The sequence below is a fragment of the Pseudophryne corroboree genome, chromosome 3, assembly GCF_028390025.1.
Source record: "Pseudophryne corroboree isolate aPseCor3 chromosome 3, aPseCor3.hap2, whole genome shotgun sequence".
Taxonomy (NCBI): domain Eukaryota; kingdom Metazoa; phylum Chordata; class Amphibia; order Anura; family Myobatrachidae; genus Pseudophryne; species Pseudophryne corroboree.
The window spans coordinates 698,700,666-698,725,692 of record NC_086446.1 but is presented as its reverse complement, the minus strand read 5'-3'; the positions used below and the strand labels follow the sequence as shown (position 1 = coordinate 698,725,692).

Below are 25,027 nucleotides of genomic sequence, written 5' to 3'. Positions count from 1 at the left end.
ACGACAACTAATGCCCTTTAGATCTTCATTTAATTGGTGGTGTATTGATGTTTACCTGTTGTGTCCTGCAGGGTGGCTATCGTTTCCAAATCCTTCGAAGAACAAACTGACAAGACAGAAGAGTGGTACGGAACACCGTACAAGGAAGAGGACATCCCGGCTGATGTTATAACGGTCAGTAGATGACACCAATCTGTATTGTCAGCCAGCATCTCTGCTCTATTATATATCTATAGAGTAATTGTAGAAGGTCTGTTCCATCTCCTCAGTCATTGCGCAGTGGAAGCCTGGGCTTGCACCTCATTGCTGCCCATTGCAAGGGAGGTGGGACAGACTTTGGGGAGGAGGACCGAACTTTCAGATAAGTAGGGTAGCCGAGGAGGTGGGGGGAATCAGGATGGAGTCACAGAAACGGAGTTGGAGAGGGGGTAGGGGCTGGCAGCAGAGGGGGGGTGGCCAGCCAGAGAGGAGTGCGGGAATAAGTGGGGCATGCGGAGACTGAGATCCTATAAAAAGATAATATATACATAGATATCTATCTATCTATCTATCTATCTATCTGTAAGCCCTTTTGAACCTCCATTTTGATTTGCTAATCAATACTTGTACATATCGCATCATACTTGTACATATGCAGATGATTTTGGCAAATGGATCAGAGATATTGTTGCAGTTGTCACCAACATTAGTCCCGTTGTGTTGCCTACTGTCATCAGATTCTCTTCAGTGATGAGAGGCCGTACAACAGACGGTGGGAATGATAGGATAACCTTTAAACTGTTGTTCACTACCAGCCACTTGTTTAACTGGTTAAATGATTATGCGTGCACAGGTTCTTTGTGTATTTTTTTTATGTGGCTAGTGCGTTTGGTGTTTATGTACACCATATCTCTCTGGCCAGTGAAGTTTAGTGCTCCGAAGCGGACTTAAACTGTGAATACCCTATACAATCATCTGGCAGACCATCTCTCCAATCTGGCTGGTTGGAATGAAAATCTGGTAATGTATGGGAACAAATGACAATTGACGATTTGCTCCCAGACACTGGGAAATGGACAAAAACGGTTGTTCAGACAAATTGGTTAAATCACGTATTTGCTTTAGGCTCGCAGTGAAATCTGATTTATTGCTACTACAGCGTGCAGCTCTGCCGTGCAGTCTGCCTGAAATTTTTCCGCCTGGAATGTTTCTACTAATAACGTACCTGACACAAAGTATTCAAAACCAATTTAATTAAATTACAAAATATTTTTTTTATTGCTATGCCCATCGTATGTAAATTAAAATGCCACAAATAATCATCTTCTCTTAGGGCTTATAGAAAAAATGATCAAGGTGTGCTTAAAAGATGTTTACTAATTCCTCTGGGTAAATTTAGTAAAGGTCAATTTAAAAACCAACCAAAAATTTCCCAACATAGGGCCTTATTCAGGTTTGTTAGCAAACCAAAAAAGTAAGCAATCGGTCAAAACCATGTTGCACTGTGGGTGGTGCAGATGTAACGTGTGGAGAGAGAGTTGGATTTGGATGGGGTGTGTTCACACTGAAATCTACATTGCAGTGTAGAAATGAAGCAGACAGTATTTATCCTGTACAGAAACAATATAACCCACCCAAATCTAAATCTTACTGCACACGTTACATCTGCCACACCTGCAGTGCAACATGGGTTTGCCCAATTGCTTACTTTTTTGGTTTGCTAACAAACCTGAATAACTCCATAGACTCCGTGTTTGGGAGTCAAAATCGCTCCTTTACTATCAATCTTTCTCTGACGTCCTAGTGGATGCTGGGAACTCCGTAAGGACCATGGGGAATAGCGGCTCCGCAGGAGACTGGGCACAAATAGAAAGCTTTAGTACTACCTGGTGTGCACTGGCTCCTCCCCCTATGACCCTCCTCCAAGCCTCAGTTAGATTTTTGTGCCCGAACGAGAAGGGTGCACACTAGGGGCTCTCCTGAGCTTCTTAGTGAAAGTTTTAGTTTAGGTTTTTTATTTTCAGTGAGACCTGCTGGCAACAGGCTCACTGCATCGAGGGACTAAGGGGAGAAGAAGCGAACTCACCTGCGTGCAGAGTGGATTGGGCTTCTTAGGCTACTGGACACCATTAGCTCCAGAGGGACCGATCACAGGCCCAGCCTTGGAGCTCGGTCCCAGAGCCGCGCCGCCGGCCCCCTTACAGAGCCAGAAGCAAGAACAGGTCCGGAAAATCGGCGGCAGAAGACATCCTGTCTTCCACAAGGTAGCGCACAGCACTGCAGCTGTGCGCCATTGCTTCTCAGCACACTTCACACTCCGGTCACTGAGGGTGCAGGGCGCTAGGGGGGGGCGCCCTGAGCAGCATTAGAAACACCTTGGCTGGCGAAAATGCATCACATATAGCCCCCTGGGCTATATGGATGAATTTTAACCCCTGCCAGATTTCCACAAAAAGCGGGAGAAAGGCCGCCGAGAAGGGGGCGGAGCCTATCTCCTCAGCACACAGGCGCCATTTTCCCTCACAGCTCCGCTGGAAGAACGTCTCCCTGACTCTCCCCTGCAGTCCTGCACTACAGAAACAGGGTAAAAAAGAGAGGGGGGCACTAATTGGCGGGATATTAACAATACAGCAGCTATAAAGGGAGAAACACTTATAAAGGTTGTCCCTATATATATATATATATATATATATATATATATATATATATATATATAGCGCTCTGGTGTGTGCTGGCATACTCTCCCTCTGTCTCCCCAAAGGGCTAGTGGGGTCCTGTCCTCTATCAGAGCATTCCCTGTGCGTGTGCTGTGTGTCGGTACGTTTGTGTCGACATGTATGAGGAGGAAAATGATGTGGAGGCGGAGCAATTGCCTATAATAGAGATGTCACCCCCTAGGGAGTCGACACCTGAGTGGATGGCTTTATGGAAGGATTTACGTGACAATGTCAGCTCTTTACAAAAGACAGTTGATGACATGAGACAGCCGGCTAATCAGCTAGTCCCTGTCCAGGCGTCTCAGAAACCATCAGGGGCTCTAAAACGGCCGTTACCTCAGATGGTAGATACAGACGTCGACACGGATACTGACTCCAGTGTCGACGGTGAGGAGACAAACGTGACTTCCAGTAGGGCCACACGTTACATGATCACGGCAATGAGAGAGGTTTTAAACATTTCTGATACTGCAAGTATCACTAAAAAGGGTATTATGTGGGGTGTGAAAAAACTACCTGTAGTTTTTCCTGAGTCAGATGAATTAAATGAGGTGTGTGATAAAGCGTGGGTTTCCCCCGATAAAAAACTGATAATTTCTAAAAAGTTATTGGCACTATACCCTTTCCCGCCAGAGGTTAGGGCGCGTTGGGAAACACCCCCTAGAGTGGATAAAGCACTCACACGCTTATCAAAACAAGTGGCGTTACCGTCTCCTGATACGGCCGCCCTCAAGGAACCAGGTGACAGAAAACTGGAAAATATCCTAAAAAGTATATACACACATACTGGTGTTATACTGCGACCAGCAATCGCCTCAGCCTGGATGTGCAGCGCTGGGGTGGCTTGGTCGGATTCCCTGACTGAAAATATTGATACCCTGGATAGGGACAGTATATTGTTGACTATAGAGAATTTAAAAGATGCATTTCTATATATGCGAGATGCACAGAGGGATATTTGCACTCTGGCATCAAGAGTGAGTGCGCTGTCCATTTCTGCCAGAAGAGGGTTATGGACGCGACAGTGGTCAGGTGATGCGGATTCTAAACGGCATATGGAAATATTGCCTTATAAAGGGGAGGAGTTATTTGGGGTCGGTCTATCGGACCTGGTGGCCACGGCAACTGCTGGGAAATCCACATTTTTACCCCAGGGCGCCTCTCAGCATAAAAAGACGCCGTCTTATCAGGCTCAGTCCTTTCGTCCCCATAAGGGCAAGCGGGCAAAAGGTTCCTCTTTTCTGCCTCGGGGCAGAGGAAGGGGAAAAAGACTGCAACAGACAGCCAATTCCCAGGAACAAAAGCCCTCTCCCGCTTCTGCCAAGTCCTCAGCATGACGCTGGGGCCTTACAAGCGGACTCAGGCACCGTGGGGGCCCGTCTCAAGAATTTCAGCGCGCAGTGGGCTCACTCGCAAGTGGACCCCTGGGTCCTTCAAGTAGTATCTCAGGGGTACAAATTGGAGTTCGAGACGTCTCCCCCTCGCCGGTTCCTGAAGTCTGCTTTACCAACGTCTCCCTCCGACAGGGAGGCAGTATTGGAGGCAGTTCACAAGCTGTATTCCCAGCAGGTGATAATCAAGGTACCCCTCCTGCAACAAGGGAAGGGGTATTATTCCACGCTGTTTGTGGTACCGAAGCCGGACGGCTCGGTGAGACCTATTTTAAATCTGAAGTCTTTGAACACTTACATACAGAGGTTCAAATTCAAGATGGAGTCACTCAGGGCAGTGATCGCGAACCTGGAAGAGGGGGACTATATGGTGTCTCTGGACATCAAAGATGCCTACCTCCATGTCCCCATTTACCCTTCTCATCAGGGGTACCTCAGGTTTGTGGTACAAAACTGTCACTATCAGTTTCAGACGCTGCCGTTTGGATTATCCACGGCACCCCGGGTCTTTACCAAGGTAATGGCCGAAATGATGATTCTTCTTCGAAGAAAAGGCGTTTTAATTATCCCTTACTTGGACGATCTCCTGATAAGAGCAAGATCCAGAGAACAGTTAGTAGTCGGAGTAGCCCTATCTCAAGTAGTGCTACGGCAGCACGGCTGGATTCTAAATATCCGAAAATCGCAGCTGATTCCGACAACACGTCTTCTGTTCCTAGGGATGATTCTGGACACAGTCCAGAAAAAGGTGTTCCTTCCGGAGGAGAAAGCCAGGGAGCTATTTGAACTGGTCAGAAACCTCCTGAAACCAGGGCAAGTCTCAGTGCTTCAATGCACAAGAGTCCTGGGAAAGATGGTAGCTTCCTACGAAGCGATTCCGTTCGGCAGATTCCACGCAAGAACGTTCCAGTGGGATCTGCTGGAAAAATGGTCCGGATCGCATCTTCAGATGCATCAGCGGATAACCCTGTCCCCAAGGACAAGGGTGTCTCTTCTGTGGTGGTTGCAGAGTGCTCATCTTCTAGAGGGCCGCAGATTCGGCATTCAGTACTGGGTCCTGGTGACCACGGATGCCAGCCTGAGAGGCTGGGGAGCAGTCACACAAGGAAGAAATTTCCAGGGCTTGTGGTCAACCCTGGAGACAACACTTCACATAAATATACTGGAGCTAAGAGCCATTTACAATGCTCTAAGCCTAGCAAGGCCTCTGCTTCAGGGTCAGCCGGTGTTGATCCAGTCGGACAACATCACGGCAGTCGCCCACGTAAACAGACAGGGCGGCACAAGAAGCAGGAGGGCAATGGCAGAAGTTGCAAGGATTCTTCGCTGGGCGGAAAATCATGTGATAGCACTGTCAGCAGTATTCATTCCGGGTGTGGACAACTGGGAAGCAGACTTCCTCAGCAGACACGACCTCCACCCGGGAGAGTGGGGACTTCACCCAGAAGTCTTCCACATGATTGTGAACCGTTGGGAAAAACCAAAGGTGGACATGATGGCGTCCCGCCTCAACAAAAAACTAGACAGGTATTGCGCCAGGTCACGGGACCCTCAGGCAATAGCTGTGGACGCTCTGGTAACACCGTGGGTGTACCAGTCAGTGTATGTGTTCCCTCCTCTGCCTCTCATACCCAAGGTACTGAGAATCATAAGAAGGAGAGGAGTAAGGACTATACTCGTGGCTCCGGATTGGCCAAGAAGGACTTGGTACCCGGAACTTCAAGAGATGCTCACAGAGGACCCGTGGCCTCTACCTCTAAGAAGGGACCTGCTCCAGCAGGGACCCTGTCTGTTCCAAGACTTACCGCGGCTGCGTTTGACGGCATGGCGGTTGAACGCCGGATCCTGAAGGAAAAAGGCATTCCGGATGAAGTCATCCCTACCCTGATCAAAGCCAGGAAGGATGTAACCGTGCAGCATTATCACCGTATTTGGCGTAAATATGTTGCGTGGTGCGAGGCCAGGAAGGCCCCTACAGAGGAATTTCAACTGGGTCGTTTCCTGCATTTCCTGCAAACAGGACTGTCTATGGGCCTAAAAATAGGGTCCATTAAGGTTCAAATTTCGGCCCTGTCGATTTTCTTCCAGAAAGAACTGGCTTCAGTTCCTGAGGTTCAGACGTTTGTCAAAGGGGTACTGCATATACAGCCTCCTTTTGTGCCTCCAGTGGCACCTTGGGATATCATTGTAGTTTTGGGGTTCCTAAAATCACATTGGTTTGAACCACTCACCACTGTGGACTTAAAATATCTCACATGGAAAGTTGTAATGCTGTTGGCCCTGGCTTCAGCCAGGCGTGTCTCAGAATTGGCGGCTTTGTCATATAAAAGCCCTTACCTAATTTTTCATATGGACAGGGCAGAATTGAGGACTCGTCCTCAATTTCTCCCTAAGGTGGTTTCAGCGTTTCACTTGAACCAGCCTATTGTGGTACCTGCGGCTACTAGGGACTTGGAGGACTCCAAGTTGCTGGACGTAGTCAGGGCCCTGAAAATATATGTTTCCAGGACAGCTGGAGTCAGAAAATCTGACTCGCTGTTTATCCTGTATGCACCCAACAAGCTGGGTGCTCCTGCTTCTAAGCAGACTATTGCTCGTTGGATTTGTAGTACAATTCAGCTTGCTCATTCTGTGGCAGGCCTGCCACAGCCAAAATCTGTAAAAGCCCATTCCACACGGAAAGTGGGCTCATCTTGGGCGGCTGCCCGAGGGGTCTCGGCTTTACAACTTTGCCGAGCAGCTACTTAGTCAGGGGCAAACACGTTTGCTAAATTCTACAAATTTGATACCCTGGCTGAGGAGGACCTGGAGTTCTCTCATTCGGTGCTGCAGAGTCATCCGCACTCTCCCGCCAGTTTGGGAGCTTTGGTATAATCCCCATGGTCCTTACGGAGTTCCCAGCATCCACTAGGACGTCAGAGAAAATAAGAATTTACTTACCGATAATTCTATTTCTCGTAGTCCGTAGTGGATGCTGGGCGCCCATCCCAAGTGCGGATTGTCTGCAATACTTGTACATAGTTATTGTTAACTAAATCGGGTTATTGTTGTAGTGAGCCATCTTTTCTAGAGGCTCCTCTGTTATCATACTGTTAACTGGGTTCAGATCACAAGTTATACGGTGTGATTGGTGTGGCTGGTATGAGTCTTACCCGGGATTCAAAATCCTTCCTTATTGTGTACGCTCGTCCGGGCACAGTATCCTAACTGAGGCTTGGAGGAGGGTCATAGGGGGAGGAGCCAGTGCACACCAGGTAGTACTAAAGCTTTCTATTTGTGCCCAGTCTCCTGCGGAGCCGCTATTCCCCATGGTCCTTACGGAGTTCCCAGCATCCACTACGGACTACGAGAAATAGAATTATCGGTAAGTAAATTCTTATTTTTTTTAGTGTAAAGTGTCAGCCTATATCAATGTTGGTTGATTTTGCTGTTCTACCTACCAGTACATTTTTGGATTGTGGGAGGAAACCCACACAAGCACAGTGAGAATATACAAACTCAACACAGTTAGGGCCATGGTGGGAATTGAACCCAAGACCCCAGTACTGTTAGGCAGTAATGCTAACCCTTACACCAGTGATTTTCAACCTTTTTTTACTCGCGGCATACCGAACAATATTTTAACATTTCCAAGGCACACCATCAGTTCCCCACAGAAAAAACAAAAACACACACATTGGCCCTCACAGTAAAAAAAATACAAAAATCCACACATACATTGGCCTACACAGAAAAAACAATCACATTGCTGCCCACATAAATCCTATTGCTCTCCACATGAATTATTCACATTGTTCTCCCAATAAATCCATAAATTCTTAGTCTCCCCACATAAATCCTATTGAAATCCTATTGTTCCCCACAGGAGAAATAAAATAACAAATATTATCAGCTGTCCTCCTCCCTGTCACTCAGTGGCGAGGGTTGTTCATAGTGGAGTGCTGCGAATACTGAGCAGTGGGCGGTCGGGCAGGTGTGGATGTGGGTGGGAAGGAAAGCTGTGTATGCAGGCAGGAACTGGAAGATGTATATGCAGGCGGGTGGGCTGGCTGGGTGGTGAGACGCGGCGGCTGTGACCTATGATATCACATCGTTTTCAAGGCATAGGTCATGGCCGGAGCACGACTGATCCTCTAAGAAGAGTCTTGGCCAACAGTTCACTCTGAAGGTGCAGGAAGCTGCTCTAGCTCCGCGGCACACCTTGCAACTGGTCGCGGCACACTAGTGTACCACGGCACACTGGTTGAAAAAGCCTGCCTTACACCATCCATACTGGTAAATTTTTGAAACCGACAGTTCATAAATCTTTGGTTTCCATAGACATCTTTTGAATAAGTATTCAATGTTCTAACTTGTACTAAAGAATGTTTGGTTGATTTCCTGTTTTGACTTTAATATACCTCCGGAATGCAAAATCGACTGAATATCAACAGAAAGATCAAAACCGACCTTTAGGAAATTTACCAACTTGCATCTTCTTTAGAATGCATTTTTTGGCAACCATCCACTAGTGCTCAATAACTTGCATATGTACTCCTATAACAAGATCCATATCAGTTTCTTGGTAGTTGATGGTAGAATAACAATAACCAATGAAATTTACATTTACATTTATCTGAATGAATCAGTGAACCAAATTTTACATCTTTGCTAGGTGATTGGGATCAAAGTATTTTGTGCTGTTATGTATGAAAATAGCAGAAATACACACCTTATTTGAGACCAGGAACCTATGGGCGAACACTTCTACTTCCTGTGGTGCATCAAGAAGATTATGTTCTTGTACATAAACAACCATGTTGTTTTCGATCAAAATGCCATTTCTGTAGAAATTTTACTGCAACTTTCTAATAGTACCACATCAGTTGGTAAACGACATGGCATAGAATACGCAACAGTTGGTAGACTGCATGCTCTTAGGGCCAACTCTTGTTTTCTCCTGTAATAACTCTGATAAATAAATATCAGTGATCGCATTAACTAATTTACAGGCATCTGTAAGTCATCATTCCCCATTTCTCAGGAACTACAGATTAGTGTCATGCTTTGTAGACAAGTCTGATCATTATTTTGTCGACTAAGACCAAAAATAAAGCAAAGATTTGCACAGCAGTGTTTGTTCTCTGTAATTAAAACAAGAATGATTTGTTCACAATAGTAGAAAAAAAATAGATGAAATTTTGTTATTGCTTATTAATGTACATTAATATACAATTACCATTTATGAAGGAGTAAGTACAGTGGTAAAACAGAGGAGTCGGAGTCACAGGTTTAGTGTACAGACTCCACAACCTTGGCAGCGTATCCGTTTTAGTTTTCATTATAACTTCCTAAAACCTGTCACCATTGTGATGCAGTAAAGTGATTTAACGTGTCCCTCATTTGGGTGTGGATCATTAGGTTGACCAGTATTAGGTCAACAGTCACTGGGTCGGCCCCATATGGTTACATGCACATGGTCAACAGTCAATTGGTTGACACCTGAAAAGGTCGACAGGTGCAGAAGTTCAACACCGTGAAAAGGTTTGTAAATGGGATCAGTACTAAATGCCGCCAGCCGGAATCCCGGCGGTCGAAATACCGACGCCGGAATCCCGACCACACAATCCCGACGGGTGGCGAGCGGAACGCAGCCCCTTGCGGGCTCGCTTCGCTCGCCACGCTGCGGGCACGGTGCCTCGCTACGCTCGGCACACTATTATATTCTCCCTCTATGGGTGTCGTGGACACCCACGGAGGGAGAATATGTCGGGATTGTGGCGGTCGGGATTCCGGCGTCGGTATTTCGACCGCCGGCATTCCGGCCGGCGGCATCTTGACCGCATCCTTTGTAAATGGCTAACACAAAAATGGTCGACACAGGTTTTTTTTTTTTGGGTGTCATTTTGTTTGTTATACCATGTAAAAGGCAAATTAGTGGAAATGTGTACCCTCGTGGACTCTTCGTTCACCAACCTTCGGGTAAGGTTACTCTTCCCAATCGTAGTCTACTGTATGTGGATGAAAAAGTTTAAAGAAATTAAATTTTAAAAAAATTGTGCTGACCATTGTCATGTTGACCTTTTGACCAATGCCGACCTTTTGTACCTGTCAACCTAATGCATGTTGACTTATCGTCCGGATACCCCCGCATTCTACTCACTTAAGGATAACTTTGCTATAGCTTCTTAAAAGTGGCCGTTATTGCCTATGTTCTGGCTATCTTTTCTCTATTGCATCCTACAAAATGTCTCATTATTAGCAGCTTTAGTAAATCTATCCAGAGGCGTGGGTGGGGTGCGGATCACACCGGGTGTCACCCTCCGAGGGGGTGACACAAAAATGCTGGCTCCTCCTCAGTGATCGGAGCCGGATGCACTGTGACGTTATCTTGCAGTGCCTGCTGAGAAGGAGCCGGCAGTGCCATAAGAGTCTCTGGGGGCAGCTCAGTTTCTCCAGGAATGCTGATCACACCCCCGGAGTGATGAAAGGGCGGGCCCGTTTCAGCCATGTTTGGCTATTTGGTGCATCAGGTGTCATTGACCCTAGTGACACCACTGAATCTACACCTTAGTTTGAGTATTTCTCTATCGTCCTAGTGGATGCTGGGGTTCCTGAAAGGACCATGGGGGGGTAGCGGCTCCGCAGGAGACAGGGCACAAAAAGTAAAGCTTTAGGATCAGGTGGTGTGCACTGGCTCCTCCCCCTATGACCCTCCTCCAAGCCTCAGTTAGATTTTTGTGCCCGGCCGAGAAGGGTGCAATCTAGGTGGCTCTCCTAAAGAGCTGCTTAGAAAAGTTTAGCTTAGGTTTTTTATTTTACAGTGAGTCCTGCTGGCAACAGGATCACTGCAACGAGGGACTTAGGGGAGAAGAAGTGAACTCACCTGCGTGCAGGATGGATTGGCTTCTTTGGCTACTGGACATTAGCTCCAGAGGGACGATCACAGGTACAGCCTGGATGGTCACCGGAGCCTCGCCGCCGGCCCCCCTTGCAGATGCTGAAAAGAGAAGAAGGTCCAGAATCGGCGGCAGAAGACTCCTCAGTCTTCTTAAGGTAGCGCACAGCACTGCAGCTGTGCGCCATTGCTCTCAGCACACTTCACACGGCAGTCACTGAGGGTGCAGGGCGCTGGGAGGGGGGCGCCCTGGGAGGCAATGTAAACCTATTTTTTGGCAAAAAATACCTCACATATAGCCTCCGGGGGCTATATGGAGATATTTAACCCCTGCCAGAATCCGTTGAAGAGCGGGAGACGAGCCCGCCGAAAAAGGGGCGGGGCCTATCTCCTCAGCACACAGCGCCATTTTCCCTCACAGAAAGGCTGGAGGGAAGGCTCCCAGGCTCTCCCCTGCACTGCACTACAGAAACCGGGTTAAAACAGAGAGGGGGGGCACTAATTTGGCGTTAGAAATATATAAAAAGATGCTATAAGGGAAAACACTTATATAAGGTTGTCCCTATATAATTATAGCGTTTTTTGGTGTGTGCTGGCAAACTCTCCCTCTGTCTCTCCAAAGGGCTAGTGGGTCCTGTCCTCTATCAGAGCATTCCCTGTGTGTGTGCTGTGTGTCGGTACGTGTGTGTCGACATGTATGAGGACGATGTTGGTGAGGAGGCGGAGCAATTGCCTGTAATGGTGATGTCACTCTCTAGGGAGTCGACACCGGAATGGATGGCTTATTTAGGGAATTACGTGATAATGTCAACACGCTGCAAGGTCGGTTGACGACATGAGACGGCCGACAAACAATTAGTACCGGTCCAGACGTCTCAAAAACACCGTCAGGGGTTTTAAAACGCCCGTTTACCTTAGTCGGTCGACACAGACACAGACACGGACACTGAATCCAGTGTCGACGGTGAATAAACAAACGTATTCCTTATTAGGGCCACACGTTAAGGGCAATGAAGGAGGTGTTACATATTTCTGATACTACAAGTACCACAAAAGAGGGTATTATGTGGGATGTGAAAAAACTACCTGTAGTTTTTCCTGAATCAGATAAATTAAATGAAGTGTGTGATGATGCGTGGGTTCCCCCCGATAGAAAATTATTGGCGGTATACCCTTTCCCGCCAGAAGTTAGGGCGCGTTGGGAAACACCCCTTAGGGTGGATAAGGCGCTCACACGCTTATCAAAACAAGTGGCGGTACCGTCTATAGATAGGGCCGTCCTCAAGGAGCCAGCTGACAGGAGGCTGGAAAATATCATATAAAAGTATATACACACATACTGGTGTTATACTGCGACCAGCGATCGCCTCAGCCTGGATGTGCAGAGCTGGGGTGGCTTTGTCGGATTCCCTGACTAAAAATATTGATACCCTTGACAGGGACAGTATTTTATTGACTATAGAGCATTTAAAGGATGCATTTCTATATATGCGAGATGCACAGAGGGATATTTGCACTCTGGCATCAAGAGTAAGTGCGATGTCCATATCTGCCAGAAGATGTTTATGGACACGACAGTGGTCAGGTGATGCAGATTCCAAACGGCACAAAGGTGTATTGCCGTATAAAGGAAGAGGAGTTATTTGGGGTCGGTCCATCGGACCTGGTGGCCACGGCAACTGCTGGAAAATCCACCGTTTTTACCCTAAGTCACATCTCTGCAGAAAAAGACACCGTCTTTTCAGCCTCAGTCCTTTCGTCCCTATAAGAGTCATATTTGCCCAGGGATAGAGGAAAGGGAAGAAGACTGCAGCAGGCAGCCCATTCCCAGGAACAGAAGCCTTCCACCGCTTCTGCCAAGCTCTCAGCATGACGCTGGGACCGTACAGGACCCCTGGATCCTACAAGTAGTATCCCAGGGGTACAGATTGGAATGTCGAAACGTTTCCCCCTCGCAGGCTCCTGAAGTCTGCTTTACCAAGGTATCCCTCCGACAAGGAGGCAGTATGGGAAAAAATTCACAAGCTGTATTCCCAGCAGGTGATAATCAAATTACCCCTCCTACAACAAGGAAAGGGGTATTATTCCACACTATATTGTGGTACTGAAGCCAGAAGGCTAGGTGAGACCTATTCTAAATCTAAAAAAATTTGAACACTTACAAAGGTTCAAATCAAGATGGAGTCACTCAGAGCAGTGATAACGAACAGGAAGAAGGGGACTATATAGTGTCCCGGGACATCAGGGATGCTTACCTCCATGTCCCAAATTTGCCCTTCTCACTAAGGGTACCTCAGGTTCGTGGTATAGAACTGTCACTGTCAGTTTCAGACGCTGCCGTTTGGATTGTCCACGGCACCCCGGGTCTTTACCAAGGTAATGGCCGAAATGATGATTCTTCTTCGAAGAAAAGGCGTCTTAATTACCCCTTACTTGGACGATCTCCTGATAAGGGCAAAGTCCAGGGAACAGTTGGAGGTCGGAGTAGCACTATCTCGGATACTGCTACAACAGCACGGATGGATTCTAAATATTCCAAAATCGCAGCTGATCCTGACGACACGTCTGCTGTGCCTAGGGATGATTCTGGACACAGTCCAGAAAAAGGTGTTTCTCCCGGATGAGAAAGCCAGGGAGTTATCCGAGCTAGTCAAGAACCTCCTAAAACCAGGAAAAGTGTCAGTGCATCATTGCACAAGGGTCCTGGTAAAAATGGTGGCTTCCTACGAAGCAATTCCATTCGGCAGATTTCACGCAAGAACTTTTCAGTGGGATCTGCTGGACAAATGGTCCGGATCGCATCTTCAGATGCATCAGCGGATAACCCTATATCCAAGGACAAGGGTGTCTCTCCTGTGGTGGTTACAGAGTGCTCATCTTCTAGAGGGCCGCAGATTCGGCATTCAGGATTGGATGCTGGTGACCACGGAGGCCAGCCCGAGAGGCTGGGGAGCAGTCACACAAGGAAAAAATTTCCAGGGAGTGTGATCAAGTCTGGAGACTTTTCTCCACATAAATATACTGGAGCTAAGGGTAAATTTATAATGCTCTAAGCTTAGCAAGACCTCTGCTTCAAGGTCAGCCGGTATTGATCCAGTGGGAAAAACATCACGGCAGTCGCCCACGTAAACAGACAGGGCGGCACAAGAAGCAGGAGGGCAATGGCAAAAACTGCAAGGACTTTTCGCTGGGCGGAAAATCATGTGATAGCACTGTCAGCAGTGTTTCATTCCGGGAGTGGAAACTGGGAAGCAGACTTCCTCAGCAGGCACGACCTCCACCCGGGAGAGTGGAAACTTCATCGGGAAGTTTTTCCACATGATGGTGAACCGTTGGGAAATACCAAAGGTGGACATGATGGCGTCCCGTCTGAACAAAAAACGGGACAGGTATTGCGCCAGGTCAAGAGACCCTCAGGCAATAGCTGTGGACGTTCTGGTAACACCGTGGGTGTACCAGTCGGTGTATGTGTTCCCTCCTCTGCTTCTCATACCTAAGGTACTGAGAATTATAAGACGTAGAGGAGTAAGAACTATACTCATGGCTCCGGATTGGCCAAGAAGGACTTGGTACCCGGAACTTCAAGAGATGCTCACAGAGGACTTATGGCCTCTGCCGCTAAGAAGGGACTTGCTTCAGCAAGTACCATGTCTGTTCCAAGACTTACCGCAGCTGCGTTTGACGGCATGGCGGTGGAACGCCGGATCCTAAGGGAAAAAGGCATTCCGGAAGAGGTCATTCCTACCCTGGTCAAAGCCAGGAAGGAGGTGACCGCACAACATTATCACCACATGTGGCGAAAATATGTTGCGTGGTGTGAGGCCAGGAAGGCCCCACGAAGAAATTTCAACTCGGTCGATTCCTGCATTTCCTGCAAACAGGAGTGTCTATGGGCCTCAAATTGGGGCCCATTAAGGTTCAAATTTCGGCCCTGTCGATTTTCTTCCAGTAAGAATTGGCTTCAGTTCCTGAAGTCCAGAAGTTTGTCAAGGGAGTATTGCATATACAACCCCCTTTTGTGCCTCCAGTGGCACTGTGGGATCTCAACGTAGTTCTGGGATTCCTCAAATCACATTGGTTTAAAACCAGTCAAATCTGTGGATTTGAAGCATCTCACATGAAAAGTGACCATGCTCTTGGCCCTGGCCTGGGCCAGGCGAGTGTCAAATTGGTGGGGTTTTTCTCAAAAAAGCCCATATCTGTTTGTCCATTCGGACAGGGCAGAGCTGCGGACTCGTCCCCAGTTCTCTCCCTAAGGTGGTGTCAGTGTTTCACCTGAACCAGCTTATTGTGGTGCCTTGCGCCTACTAGGGACTTGGAGGACTCCAAGTTGCTGGATGTTGACAGGGCCCTGAAAGTATAGGTTCCAGGACGGCTGGAGTCAGGAAAACTGACTTGCTGTTATCCTGTATGCACCCAACAAACTGGGTGCTCTTGCTTCTAAGCAGACTATTGCTAGTTGGATGTGTAATACAATTCAGCTTGCACATTCTGTGGCAGGCCTGCCACAGCCAAAATATGTAAATGCCCATTCCACAAGGAAGGTGGGCTCATCTTGGGCGGCTGCCCGAGGGGTCTTGGCTTTACAACTTTGCCGAGCGGCTATTTAGTCAGGGGCAAACACGTTTGTAAAATCCTACAAATTTGATACCCTGGCTAAGGAGGACCTGGAGTTCTCTCATTCGGTGCTGCAGAGTCATCCGCACTCTCCCGCCCGTTTGGGAGCTTTGGTATAATCCCCATGGTCCTTTCAGGAACCCCAGCATCCACTAGGACGATAGAGAAAATAAGAATTTACTTACCGATAATTCTATTTCTCGGAGTCCGTAGTGGATGCTGGGCGCCCATCCCAAGTGCGGATTATCTGCATTACTTGTACATAGTTACAAAAATCGGGTTATTATTGTTGTGAGCCATCTTTTCAGAGGCTCCGCTGTTATCATACTGTTAACTGGGTTCAGATCACAGGTTGTACAGTGTGATTGGTGTGGCTGGTATGAGTCTTACCCGGGATTCAAAATCCTTCCTTATTGTGTACGCTCGTCCGGGCACAGTATCCTAACTGAGGCTTGGAGGAGGGTCATAGGGGGAGGAGCCAGTGCACACCACCTGATCCTAAAGCTTTACTTTTTGTGCCCTGTCTCCTGCGGAGCCGCTACCCCCCCATGGTCCTTTCAGGAACCCCAGCATCCACTACGGACTCCGAGAAATAGAATTATCGGTAAGTAAATTCTTATTTTTTCCTTCCTCCCTTCCCTCCCTGATGTTTGTTGACAGCTAGCCTTACGGGAGGCAGTCAGTTGACCACCTGTCGGGTTCCCGGTGGTCAGGATACCGACGCTGGAATCCCGACACCAGCTGAAATACTGGCAGTCAGAGTCCTGACCGCTGGCTGGTTACCCCTTTTGGGTGGTGGTCCACACCAACACATGGAGGCTAATAGAAACCTGTGGCGATCTTCGTTTGCCACTGGGCCCAAAGCGTGGCGAGCGGACATGCTGCACTCGCCGCCCGTATCCCGGATGTTGCGCTCCCGGAGTCTGTCTCCTGACCGCCAGTATCCCGAATGCCGGGATCTCGTACTGATCCCAGCCTTACCATAGTCTAAAATACTGTACTTGCAACTGAAATGTTCACATGGCTTAAAAAGAATATTACACTTTAACCTGCTTGGAATATAAATGCAAGAGAAAAAAATTACCAAGGTAATAGGCCCGGCGCTATCGAGAGGAGCTGTTTATCCTATAAGCTGCTGTTTGAAGGGGTAGTTAGCCCCTGAGATTGACAGTAAAGGAAGGTATATACAGCGCTTCTGAAACTGGATATGAAAACCAAATGTATTTTAATACATAAAATATACAATTTACATATAAAATGAATAAAAAGAGGGCAAGCACAGCGTCATATCTAGTATATTACCACATAGGAAGCCTGGACAAAATCCACTGTATAGGATCCAAGGAAATAAAGCCACAGTCCTGGGAGCAATTTTCAATGCTGGTAGATATCAGTCCACATAGATGATGAAGACAAACCTTTTGTTTTGGCTTAATTCTGAGATTCAGTCCTGTTTAAAGCTGGTTCTTTTCTACCTCTGTGGACATCTGCCAAATCCCCATATAGCTTGTAAATGGACTTCTAGGCGTTTTTCCAAGATGGATTAATGGAATCTGTGGTGCCCGGCTCCTGTAAACCAACGCGTTTCGCTGTATCCACAGCTTTATCAAGGTATGTGTGCCCATTGTGAAGGTGCCCTTTTTAAGGCTGTGCTAATTGCCCATTGATGACAGCTGAGGTTCAATTCAAAATCTCATAATAGTTAAAAAAACAATAAACAATATCCATACAGCATGCCAATCACATGTACTGCTGTATTGCCAGTAACCGGTCACATGACATGAAATAAGGAAATGTAGCAGTGGCAGCATGTAAATATGCGTTCCAAATACAGGAAACTAGTACATGCGATCATGTGATCGGCCCCACTAACCAGGAAGTGTTTGGAATTTCTTTGTTTTAAACTTAATAAATATATATCAAAATTAATTTTAATATACATGTGTATTTGTCTTCTTCAAACATAGATATTTGAAACTGGATATGGATATGGTTTATTGTTTTTTAACTATTATGAGATTTTGAATTGAACCTCAGCTGTCATCAATGGGCAATTAGCACAGCCTTAAAAAGGGCACCTTCACAATGGGCACACATACCTTGATAAAGCTGTGGATACAGCGAAACGCGTTGGTTTACAGGAGCCGGGCACCACAGATTCCATTAATCCATCTTGGAAAAACGCCTAGAAGTCCATTTACAAGCTATATGGGGATTTGGCAGATGTCCACAGAGGTAGAAGAGAACCAGCTTTAAACAGGACTGAATCTCTGTTCAGAATTAAGACAAAACAAAAAGTTTGTCTTCATCATCCATGTGGACTGATATCTACCAGCATTGAAAATTGCTCCCAGGACTGTGGCTTTATTTCCATGGATCCTATACAGTGGATTTTGTCCAGGCTTCCTATGTGGTAATATACTAGATATGACGCTGTGCTTGCCCTCTTTTTATTCATTTTATATGTAAATTGTATATTTTATGTATTAAAATACATTTGGTTTTCATATCCAGTTTCAGAAACGCTGTATATACATTGGAATATAAATGATCTGAATTTTTATGAATGCAGTGATCAATCGTTTTTTCATTAAATTGAATAATAATACAGTGTTTATTTTATTGTTTTTCCCCCATCTCGGTTACATTTTTTTTTCATATATTTTAGAAATGGCAAAATGCAGATTTGAATGGAAAATTCCGTCTCCCAATGAAAAATGAATTTATTCCCACCAATTTTGAGATAGTTCCTTTGGAAAAGGATGCAACACCCTATCCTGCTCTAATTAAGGTAAGCTATACAGATTGTAATATAAAGATAATTTTGGTCAGCGAAACTCCTTTAAGCATTGATGTCATGCTTTCTGTTATCGACTTTAATGGAGTGTTTATTGTCTTGTTTTATAGGACACGGCAATGAGTAAATTATGGTTTAAGCAAGATGATAAATTTTTCCTGCCCAAAGCCTGTCTCAACTTTGAGTTCTTCAGGTTAGTGTTCAGCCGTTGCGTGCACTTTGTAAGCTATTTTCCCAGCATGCTTAATAATCTCTCGCTAATATTTATGTGGCAACTAGCTATAAACAATGAAATTGTTGTGCTGACACTAAACACTTTTATTATTATTATTATTATTATTATTTTTTTTCATTGCCTGGACTGTTCTATAAAACTGTCCATTTTCTAACCATAAATGTAGATCATGTTGTGTTGTCTTTATGACTAATTGTAAATCTTTCCTTGTCTCAAATACTGGTCATTAGACCATTATTGTTGCAATTGCTCAGTTTGTGTCATCTTGTGCGATAGAATGTATCACAGTGTAGTGTATTGCAGGGAAAAATAGCCTGAATATATAAAATTCTCTTAACAAAAATGAGAATCCTTATAATCTGCTTATTATATTTCTTTAATGCGTTTGTGTTTTTTTAATATGTGTAATGTGTGAGATAATTGTTGCACTGCCGGTGGCACAAGTGGTATTACGGTCTCTTGACCATGTTTGTGTTAAGTGGCAATTGTGTAGCCACACCAGAGCCCATACGTAGTAGCCTGCGAGTTAGTGATACCAGTGCCGTTCCGGTGATATAGCTCATACATTCAAATCATCAATAATTACAAAGGCAATATCAGATTGGTTGTGACTTTTGAAATGATTGCCTATATCCACAGGCTAAAACACCAAAATCGGCACACCAAACCAGATATCACTCTGTAGGATCAGAGTGTTTATCGACTTGGCAGAGTTTCAGATAGTATAAACCTGGATTTATTTTTAAACACTTTATATATGTACTGTATATGTTTTATTTTTTAGCACAGCCTTCTCTGCTGGCTTTCTTGTATAATGCATTGGTGTCCGTATTGCGTGTTCGGTCATGCAGTCATTGCAGTATCCTTGATGAGGTTGCACCAGTGGTAACATTCTTTATCTAGGCAGCAATGGCTGTCATTTAACTGATTTCATTAATATAAACTCTATGCGTTGTTATCCAGGAATTATATACATATGGTTATGTATTTCCTATCTCTTATCTGTGTGAATTGCACTTAAGTTTTTTAATTTCAGAGGAATGTTTGTAAATTATCAGTAACTTGTCAGTACTGGGAGATTGCTGTCTGGTATTTGAGAAGTGATTCGGGCTATGGGGGTAATTCAGAGCACACCCCCCCCCCCCCCCCGCAAGCACGCTCAGCACAGATCATGCTGTGCTGAGCGGCGGGAGAGTTGTGTGCACACAACTGGCCTTTAGATTTGGGTGGGTTATATTGTTTTCTCTGCAGGGTAAATACTGGCTGCTTTATTTTTACACTGCAATTTAGATTTCAGTTTGAATACACCCCACCCAAATCTAAATCTCTCTGCACATGTTATATCTGCCCCCCTGCAGTGCACATTGTTTTACCCAACTGCTAACAAATTTGCTGCTGCTATCAACTCTGAATTAGGCCCAATATACGTTCCACCAATGGAGACTGCTGAAACAGTGCTATATCTATAGGCAACATGATTACATCCCCTATTTATTCCACAAGGGTAGAGCGTACTTATTGGAAGTACAAATTGGTGACATGTAATCCGGGTAGTTGGGCTGCTGGGCAGGTGCACATATTGATTACCTGCACTGTACTGACTGCAGTTCTTCATGTACTATGACCCACATCAAATCGTGCTTGCTTAACTTGGCTGTAACATATAAGGGCCATATGCAATTGCGGTCGAATTGCCGCAAATGTCGAAAAACAGGGCATTTTCGACACAAAAAAAATGATTCGACAATGCAATACAGTACTTTTCGACAAAAAAAAACGTCCGTTTCAAATTCGACTTTTTGCAATTCGACAGTAGTCAAATTCGACATGTCTGCAATGGTAAAAATGCGGCTTTTCGGCAAAAGTATATTCAATTGAAGAATGTCGATTCGACAATAGTGCTTTTCGACAGTAATTTCGTCAATTTCAGTCCGCCTCATTTTGCTGGCGGGATCTAATAAAATTTTTCTCTAACGTCCTAAGTGGATGCTGGGGACTCCGTAAGGACCATGGGGAATAGCGGCTCCGCAGGAGACTGGGCACATCTAAAGAAAGCTTTAGGACTATCTGGTGTGCACTGGCTCCTCCCCCTATGACCCTCCTCCAAGCCTCAGTTAGATCTTTGTGCCCGAACGAGAAGGGTGCACACTAGGGGCTCTCCTGAGCTTCTTAGTGAAAGTTTTAGTTTAGGTTTTTTATTTTCAGTGAGACCTGCTGGCAACAGGCTCACTGCATCGAGGGACTAAGGGGAGAAGAAGCGAACTCACCTGCGTGCAGAGTGGATTGGGCTTCTTAGGCTACTGGACATTAGCTCCAGAGGGACGATCACAGGCCCAGCCTGGATGGGTCCCAGAGCCGCGCCGCCGGCCCCCTTACAGAGCCAGAAGGCAGAAGAGGTCCGGAAAATCGGCGGCAGAAGACGTCCTGTCTTCAACAAGGTAGCGCACAGCACTGCAGCTGTGCGCCATTGCTCTCAGCACGCTTCACACTCTGGTCACTGAGGGTGCAGGGCGCTGGGGGGGGGGGGGCGCCCTGAGACGCAATAAAAAACACCTTGGATGGCAAAAAATGCATCACATATAGCTCCTGGGCTATATGGATGCATTTAACCCCTGCCAGAATACATAGAAAAACGGGAGATAAGGCCGCCGATAAGGGGGCGGAGCCTATCTCCTCAGCACACTGGCGCCATTTTCCCTCACAGCTCCGTTGGAGGGAAGCTCCCTGTCTCTCCCCTGCAGTCACTACACTACAGAAAGGGTTAAAAAAGAGAGGGGGGGCACTAATTACGCGCAGTATTAAAGATACAGCAGCTATAAGGGGAAAAACACTTATATAAGGTTATCCCTGTATATATATATATATAGCGCTCTGGTGTGTGCTGGCAAACTCTCCCTCTGTCTCCCCAAAGGGCTAGTGGGGTCCTGTCCTCTATCAGAGCATTCCCTGTGTGTGTGCTATATGTCGGTACGTTTGTGTCGACATGTATGAGGAGAAAAATGATGTGGAGACGGAGCAGATTGCCTGTAATAGTGATGTCACCCCCTAGGGGGTCGACACCTGAGTGGATGAACTGTTGGAAGGAATTACGTGACAGTGTCAGCTCTGTATAAAAGACAGTGGTTGACATGAGACAGCCGGCTACTCAGCTTGGGCCTGTCCAGACGTCTCATAGGCCGTCAGGGGCTCTAAAGCGCCCGTTACCTCAGATGGCAGATATAGACGCCGACACGGATACTGACTCCAGTATCGACGGTGAAGAGACAAATGTGACTTCCAGTAGGGCCACACGTTACATGATTGAGGCAATGAAAAATGTTTTACACATTTCTGATAATACGAGTACCACCAAAAAGGGGTATTATGTTCGGTGAGGAAAAACTACCTGTAGTTTTCCTGAATCTGAGAAATTAAATGAGGTGTGTGATGATGCGTGGTTTTCCCCCGATAACAACTGATAATTTCTAAAATGTTATTGGCATTATATCCTTTCCCGCCAGAGGTTAGGGTGCGTTGGGAAACACCCCCTAGGGTGGATAAAGCGCTCACACGCTTGTAAGGGCTCTACCCTCTCCTGAGATGGCCGCCCTTAAGGATCCTGCTGATAGAAAGCAGGAGGGTATCCTAAAATGTATTTACACACATACTGGTGTTATACTGCGACCAGCAATCGCCTCAGCCTGGATGTGCAGTGCTGGGTTGGCGTGGTCGGATTCCCTGACTAAAAATATTGATACCCTAGATAGGGACAGTATATTTTTGCCTATAGAGCATTTAAAAGATGCATTTCTATATATGCGTGATGCACAGCGGAATATTTGCCGACTGGCATCAAGTCTAAGTGCGTTGTCCATTTCTACCAGTAGAAGGTTATGGACACGTCAGTGGTCAGGTGATGCGTATTCCAAACGGCATTTGGAAGTATTGCCTTATTAAAGGGAGGAGTTATTTGGGGTCGGTCTTTCAGACCTGGTGGCCACGGCAACAGCTGGGAAATCCACGTTTGTACCCCAGGTCGCCTCTCAACATGAGAAGACGCCGTATTATCAGGCGCAGTCTTTTCGTGGACAAGCGGGCAAAAGGTTCCTCATTTCTGCCCTGTGACAGAGGGAGAGGAAAAAGGCTGCAGAAATCAGCCAGTTCCCAGGAACAGAAACCCTCTCCCACCTCTGCCAAGCCCTCAGTATGACGCTGGGGCTTTACAAGCAGAATCAGGCACGGTGGGGGGCCCGTCTCAATGAATTTCAGCGCGCAGTGGGCTCACTCGCAAGTAGACCCCTGGATCCTTCAGGTGATATCTCAGGGGTACAAATTAGAATTCGAGACGTCTCCCCCTCGCCGTTTCCTAAAGTCGGCTTTACCGATGTCTCCTTCTGACAGGGAGACAGTTTTGGAAGCCATTCACAAGCTGTATTCCCAGCAGGTGATAATCAAGGTACCCCTCCTGCAACAGGGAACGGGGTATTATTCCACACTGTTGTGGTACCGAAGCCGGACGGCTCGGTGAGACCGATTCTAAATCTAAAATCTTTGAACACTTACATACAGAGGTTCAAATTCAAGATTGAGTCACTCAGAGCAGTGATTGCGAACCTGGAAGAAGGGGACTACATGATGTCTCGGGACATCAAGGATGCTTACCTTCATGTCAAAATTTACCCTTCTCATCAAGGGTACCTCAGGTTTATGGTACAGAACTGTCACTATCAGTTCAGACGCTGCCGTATGGATGGTCCACGGCACCCCGGGTCTTTACCAAGGTAATGGCCGAAATGATGATATTCCTTCGAAGGAAGGGAATTTTAGTTATCCCTTACTTGGACGATTCCCTGATAAGGGTAAGATCCAGGGAACAGTTGGAGGTCGGTGTAGCACTATCTCAGGTAGTGTTGCGGCAGCACGATTGGATTCTCAATATTCCAAAATCGCAGCTGGTTCCGACGATTTGTCTTCTGTTCCTAGGGATGATCCTGGACACAGTCCAGAAAAAGGTGTTTCTCCCGGAGGAGAAAGCCAGGGAGTTATCCAAGCTAGTCAGGAACCTCCTAAAACCGAGCCAAGTCTCAGTGCATCAATGCACAAGGGTTCTGGGTAAAATGGTGGCTTCCTACGAAGCAATCCCATTCGGCAGATTCCACGCAAGAACTTTCCAGTGGGACCTGCTGGACAAATGGTCCGGGTCGCATCTTCAGATGCATCAGCGGATAACCCTGTCACCAAGGACAAGGGTGTCCCTCCTGTGGTGGTTGCAGAGTGCTCATCTTCTAGAGGGCCGCAGATTCGGCATTCAGGACTGGGTCCTGGTGACCACGGATGCCAGCCTGCGAGGCTGGGGAGCAGTCACACAGGGAAGGAATATCCAGGGCTTATGGTCAAGCCTGGAGACATCACTTCACATAAATATCCTGAAGCTAAGGGCCATTTACAATGCTCTAAGCTTAGCAAGACCTCTGCTTCAAGGTCAGCCGGTGTTGATCCAGTCAGACAACATCACGGCAGTCACCCACGTAAACAGACAGGGTGGCACAAGAAGCAGGAGGGCAATGGCAGAAGCTGCAAGGATTCTTCGCTGGGCGGAAAATCATGTGATAGCACTGTCAGCAGTATTCATTCCGGGAGTGGACAACTGGGAAGCAGACTTCCTCAGCACGACCTCCACCCGGGAGAGTGGGGACTTCACCCAGAAGTCTTCCACATGATTATAAACCGTTGGGAAAAACTCGACAGGTATTGCGCCAGGTCAAGGGACCCTCAGGCAATAGCTGTAGACGCTCTGGTAACACCGTGGGTGTACCAGTCAGTGTATGTGTTCCCTCCTCTGCCTCTCATACCCAAGGTACTGAGATAGGAGTAAGCACTATATTCGTGGCTCCGGATTGGCCAAGAAGGACTTGGTAACCGGAACTTCAAGAGATGCTCACGGAGGATCCGTGGCCTCTACCTCTAAGAAGGGACCTGCTCCAGCAAGGACCCTGTCTGTTCCAAGACTTACCGCGGCTGCGTTTGACGGCATGGCGGTTGAACGCCAGATCCTGAAGGAAAAAAGGCATTCCGGATGAAGTCATCCCTATCCTGATCAAGGCCAGGAAGGATGTAACCGCAAAACATTATCACCGCATTTGGCGAAAATATGTTGCGTGGTGCGAGGCCAGTAAGGCCCGACGGAGGAAATTCAACTGGGTCGATTCCTACATTTCCTGCAAACAGGAGTGTCTATGGGCCTGAAATTGGGGTCCATTAAGGTTCAAATTTCGGCCCTGTCAATTTTCTTCCAAAAAGAACTAGCTTCAGTCCCTGAAGTTCAGACGTTTGTAAAAGGGGTACTGCATATACAGCCTCCTTTTGTGCCTCCAGTGGCACTTTGGGATCTCAATGTAGTTTTTGGGTTCCAAAAGTCACATTGGTTTGAACCAC

The 25,027-nt window shown here is 46.6% G+C and overlaps 1 protein-coding gene across 6 annotated transcripts in view; it reads left to right on the top strand.

The window, feature by feature from the left end:
* The window catches only part of IDE (insulin degrading enzyme), a 133,022-nt gene that overhangs the window by 72,413 nt on the left and 35,582 nt on the right, over positions 1-25,027 (top strand). For all 6 annotated transcript variants that reach the window (XM_063962047.1, XM_063962045.1, XM_063962043.1 and 3 more), the window contains 3 exons: positions 72-174; positions 18,250-18,372; positions 18,489-18,571. In XM_063962047.1, the coding sequence (XP_063818117.1) occupies positions 72-174; positions 18,250-18,372; positions 18,489-18,571 (309 nt within the window). The remainder of the gene's footprint in view (positions 1-71; positions 175-18,249; positions 18,373-18,488; positions 18,572-25,027) is intronic.